The sequence below is a fragment of the Clinocottus analis genome, unplaced genomic scaffold (assembly GCF_023055335.1).
Source record: "Clinocottus analis isolate CAN_PGR_092001 unplaced genomic scaffold, fCliAna1.0.p SCAF_5, whole genome shotgun sequence".
Taxonomy (NCBI): Eukaryota; Metazoa; Chordata; class Actinopteri; order Perciformes; family Cottidae; genus Clinocottus; species Clinocottus analis.
The window spans coordinates 23,148,932-23,153,931 of NW_027176207.1; the positions used below are offsets into that span (position 1 = coordinate 23,148,932).

The 5,000-nt window shown below is 52.8% G+C and overlaps 2 protein-coding genes across 3 annotated transcripts in view; one reads left to right on the forward strand and one right to left on the reverse strand.

Annotated features, from left to right (window-relative positions):
• The window catches only part of timm9 (translocase of inner mitochondrial membrane 9 homolog), a 1,515-nt gene extending 1,066 nt beyond the window's left edge, over nucleotides 1–449 (forward strand). Inside the window, exon 4 of the mRNA XM_068601167.1 lies at nucleotides 200–449. Coding sequence (XP_068457268.1) covers nucleotides 200–331 — 132 coding nt within the window. The 3' untranslated portion in view covers nucleotides 332–449. The remainder of the gene's footprint in view (nucleotides 1–199) is intronic.
• A 95-nt stretch (nucleotides 450–544) lies between these two features.
• arid4a (AT-rich interactive domain 4A) overlaps nucleotides 545–5,000 on the reverse strand; it is a 17,952-nt gene continuing 13,496 nt past the window's right edge. For both annotated transcript variants that reach the window (XM_068601151.1, XM_068601150.1), the window contains exons 21-25: nucleotides 3,690–5,000; nucleotides 3,430–3,534; nucleotides 1,951–2,061; nucleotides 1,335–1,481; nucleotides 545–1,259 (exon numbers count right to left, since the gene is read on the reverse strand). The exon at nucleotides 3,690–5,000 is cut by the window's right edge and continues 603 nt beyond it. In XM_068601151.1, coding sequence (XP_068457252.1) covers nucleotides 1,159–1,259; nucleotides 1,335–1,481; nucleotides 1,951–2,061; nucleotides 3,430–3,534; nucleotides 3,690–5,000 — 1,775 coding nt within the window. In that variant the 3' untranslated portion in view covers nucleotides 545–1,158. The remainder of the gene's footprint in view (nucleotides 1,260–1,334; nucleotides 1,482–1,950; nucleotides 2,062–3,429; nucleotides 3,535–3,689) is intronic.

Consider the following 5,000-nt stretch of genomic DNA (forward strand, 5'->3'; position numbering starts at 1 on the left):
TCCACTTCCTGCGTTGTCAAACGAGTGACGATACTTCAGGACACATTTCTACTCTTGATTGGCTGGCGCCTCATAACCAAATACTCCATTACCCATGAGCTGCTGAAAGTGGCGTATTGTGTTCCAACTAAGCTCTGTAGTTGTTTGTGGGTGAAATGCATGCTGGGAGTCGTTCAGTAACCAGTGTTGACGTTTCCAGTCCAGCTGCTCAGAGTCCTGTCTGCAGAAGTACCTGAAGATGACTCAGCGGATCTCCATGAGGTTCCAGGAGTACCACATCCAGCAGAACGAGGCCCTGGCGGCCAAAGCAGGTCTGCTGGGGCCCCGCTGACCCTGAAGCTCCGCCTCTAAAGACCTCAGAGCATCACACTTAATGAACTTTATTTCATGTTTAATATTTTGATGAAAGTCATTTTCTTCTGGTCTGAAAATAAAATCTGTTTAAAAGAGATTTGACATTTTAATGAAAGTCCCGGGTTCTGAACTGGTTGATTATCTTCATGTCTGGTTTCAGGACGCCATTTAAAAACCTTCAGTAGCAGAGTTGTGTTCTCAGGAAGTGTTTGTTTATTTACAGCACATAAAAAACAGTTCATTATACAACAGTACAAACGGGCTGCTCTTAAAAATATTAGAAATCATTCTTTACAGGATGTAAAACCAGTCCCCAAACGCACCGCAGGGTTCATTCTGGACTCCAAGCTGGTATTTACAGAACAGAGGATCCCTGAAGCAGCCGTCTGAGGCGCGCACATCTCAATCTTTTATTCAATAGAAATTAGGATCTAATGTCATTGTTCATAATTCAGATTAAGTCATGAATTACAAAGTTAGGACATTTAAAATATAACAATCAAAACCGATTTGAATTTTGAGCACAAATGAATTCATTTTCTTTCTGGCTGTGACGTCAGAAATGTTTCATCTTTTTTTTTCTACCAAAATAAAAGCTCTGATTTTATATTTAAAAAAATAGATTCACAGCAGGAAGTCGGTAACCTCCGACCCAAAAACAAGTCGCGCAGCGCTCAACAGACGGCTGATTTCAAACCGGAAGTCAGTCCCAGTTGAAGGGGAAGGGCTAGGTGTTAGCCCCTCCCCCTCGGACCCAGAGGGAGTTTATTTCCCATCATGCCCTCAGAGCCGGTGGGCGTGTCATCACCTGCACTCCACGGCCACCGTCTGGGCCGGAGAGGCCGAGGACGGACTCATGCCGGCGTCCGAGGAGCCCGAGGACGTGGACGCCGTCGTGTTGGATACTGAGGGACAAAACAAGAGTGAGCGACGTCTCCCAGCATGCGCTGCGTTTCTCCCAGCATGCCTTGTATCTCTACCTTCTCTCTCCTTCTTCTTCAGTCTCTTCCTCCGGCGGTCGATGGACGCCACCTCAGACTTCAGGGTCATGTAGTACTTCCTGATCTCCTGCAGCTTGTCCTGCAGGAAGGAGATCCGCTCCGAGCTCGTCATGCTGTCCAGCTCATCTGAGGACGAGCACACCGGTTTAAGTACACAAGTGTGAGTAGACAAGGGTAGAAGTCCAAACATTACAGTATACAAGTATGAGTACACAAGTGTACACGTACACAGGTTAAAGTGTACACGTACACAGGTTAAAGTATACAAGTACAAAGGTTTGAGTACACAAGTATGAGCACACAAGTGTACAAGTACACAGGTTTAAGTATAAGTACACAGGTTTACATACACAAGTACGAGTACACAGGCTTAAGCACACAAGTGTACAAGTACAGAGGTTTGAGTACACAAGTACATGGATATAAGTATACAAGTATAAGTATGCGACAAATACACAGGGTTGAGAACAAGGACAGTACATGAGTATAAGTAAATTGGTATGAATACACAAGTATAAGTACAAGTATAAGTACATCACATTCTTTAGCACTACAGTACTTACAGTACTTGTAGTACTGTGCACATGAGACGTACCGAGCTGGAAGGTCCACTTGCTCCTCTGAGGAGAGAAGATGAGTTTCTCTTTCAAAGACGACGGAGACCAAGACCGGGACGGACGGGAAGACTCACTGTCACTGCTGTGGCCTGGAGGACACAAGGGCGGATAGACGGAGGACACAAGGGAGGGTAGACGGAGGACACAAGGGAGGGTAGACGGAGGACACAAGGGAGGGTAGACGGAGGACACAAGGGAGGGTAGACGGAGGACACAAGGGAGGGTAGACGGAGGACACAAGGGAGGGTAGACGGAGGACACAAGGGAGGGTAGACGGAGGACACAGGGGAGGGTAGACAAAGGACACAAGGGAGGGTAGACAAAGGACACAAGGGAGGGTAGACAAAGGACACAAGGGAGGGTAGACGGAGGACACAAGGGAGGGTAGACGGAGGACACAAGGGCGGATAGACGGAGGACACAAGGGAGGGTAGACGGAGGACACAAGGGAGGGTAGACGGAGGACACAAGGGAGGGTAGACGGAGGACACAAGGGAGGGTAGACGGAGGACACAGGGGAGGGTAGACAAAGGACACAAGGGAGGGTAGACAAAGGACACAAGGGAGGGTAGACGGAGGACACAAGGGAGGGTAGACGGAGGACACAAGGGCGGATAGACGGAGGACACAAGGGAGGGTAGACAAAGGACACAAGGGAGGGTAGACGGAGGACACAAGGGCGGATAGACGGAGGACACAAGGGAGGGTAGACGGAGGACACAAGGGAGGGTAGACAAAGGACACAAGGGAGGATAGACAAAGGACACAAGGGAGGGTAGACAATGTACACAAGGGAGGGTAGACAAAGGACACAAGGGAGGATAGACAAAGGACACAAGGGAGGGTAGACAAAGGACACAAGGGAGGGTAGACAAAGGACACAAGGGAGGATAGACAAAGGACACAAGGGAGGGTAGACGGAGGACACAAGGGAGAATAGACGGAGGATACAAAGGAGGATAGACGGAGGATAGACGGAGGATAGACGGAGGATAGACGGAGGACACAAGGGAGGGTAGACGGAGGACACAAGGGAGAATAGACGGAGGATACAAAGGAGGATAGACGGAGGATAGACGGAGGATACAAGGGAGGATAGACGGAGGACACAAGGGAGAATAGACGGAGGATACAAAGGAGGATAGACGGAGGATAGAAAGGAGGATAGACGGAGGATAGACGGAGGATACAAGGGAGGATAGACGGAGGATACAAGGGAGGATAGACGGAGGATACAAGGGAGGATAGACGGAGGACACAAGGGAGGATAGGAAAAGATACAATGAAAGATACAAGGGAGGACAGAGGGAGGATAAAAGGGAGGATACAAGGCAGCCAATGAGACGGTTATTGATGTAGTCAGCTGATGAAGACCATGAGAAGCGGTAGAAAGCTTCACAACCAGGAAGCTGTACTATGCTAACTATGCTAACTATGCCGGCGTCATCGCAGCTCACCTGCTCCGTTCTTCTCCACCTTCCCAGGTGTGTTGAGTCGTTTCTGGTTACGTTTCTGTTTCTTGGCCGTCGGGCTTGAGTTACAGTCCATCACCCTCTTCTGACCTAAGAGGTCAAACGTCACACGTTACTCTCTACGACCAACCAATCAGAAGAGTATTTATAACATGCGACATAAGGTCAGGACATAGTAGGTAAGGACATAAGAGATCCGGATACTAGAGGTCTGGACATACCAACAGTGTTCACACCGGCCTCACCTCTGTCCTTCGTCTCCTGCAGAGACAGCAAAGATGTGGAGGAGGAGGCGCTGGAGTCTCCCTCCTGCTCTCCCCTCACTGCTCCTCTCTCCTCCTCACCGGCACTCTTGGGTGGGAGGAGCTCCTCGGTGCAGGAGGCGGAACTGGGAGCGGTGATCGGCAGGAAGGACCTGAGCTGTGCCTGGGGGAGTTGATCAGGGTGGGGGGAGGCCAGAGGGGTGTGGAGGTTTGGGAGCGAAGGCGGGGCAAGTTGCGGCTCCCTCATCATCAGGAGGAGGTGCTCCGGGGCTGTGGGCTTCTCCTTTTCATCCGGGTCGTCCAGGTCCACCTCGTGGCAGACCAGTGCCTCTGGGCCGATCTGCGGCTCTAGCTCTTCAGCGGGGGAGGAGCTCGGGGCCTCCGGGAGTGGGGGAGGCGTCCCAGCATGCACTTCTGACTCTTTTGGGTGGGGCCAGTTCTCTGCTTTCACCACTCCCTCGCTCCTTCTCTCTGACTCAGCCCTGCGGAGAGGCGATGACAGTCCTTTGGGTAAAGCTCCGGAGCCCATCTTGGATTGGGCAAGGGGCATTTGGGGGGAGACGGCCTCTTCCTGCCTCCTTTCGGGGCGAAGCTTCTTGTCTGCTGCTGGCTGCTCTGCTGCCTTGCGTTTCAATGTGGAGTCGCTCCTCTCCTCGTCCTCCTCCTCGGTGGCGGAGTCGGTGTCGGAGTCTGCGGTGGGAGACTCTGGGGGGAGACGCTGGGTGGGGAGGCAATGGAGAACCACCATGGGCTCGTCCTGTCTCTTTAGGACGCTACGAGGAGGAGACGCCATGGTGGCGGGGCTAGTGGTGCAGAGGAGGATTCTGGGAGGAGTTTCAGAGCATGTCTCCCTGAGGAGGGTTCGGCGACCTTTGACCCTGGGGGAGGACAGAGTTGTGGACCTGCTGTCCTTCTCTGCAATGGAAAATGGAGAGGACACCTGCGCCTCAGGAGACGTCCTGGTGGCGTCCGGCGTAGGAGTCTTGGTGGCGTCCGGCGTAGGAGTCTTGGTGGCGTCCGGAGGAGACGTCTTGGTGGCGTCCGGAGGACACGTCTTGGTGGCGTCCGGAGGAGACGTCTTGGTGGCGTCCGGAGGACACGTCTTGGTGGCGTCCGGAGGACACGTCTTGGTGGCGTCCGGAGGACACGTCTTGGTGGCGTCCGGAGGACACGTCTTGGTGGCGTCCGGAGGACACGTCTTGGTGGCGTCCGGAGGACACGTCTTGGTGGCGTCCGGAGGAGACGTCTTGGTGGCGTCCGGAGGACACGTCTTGGTGGCGTCCGGAGGACACG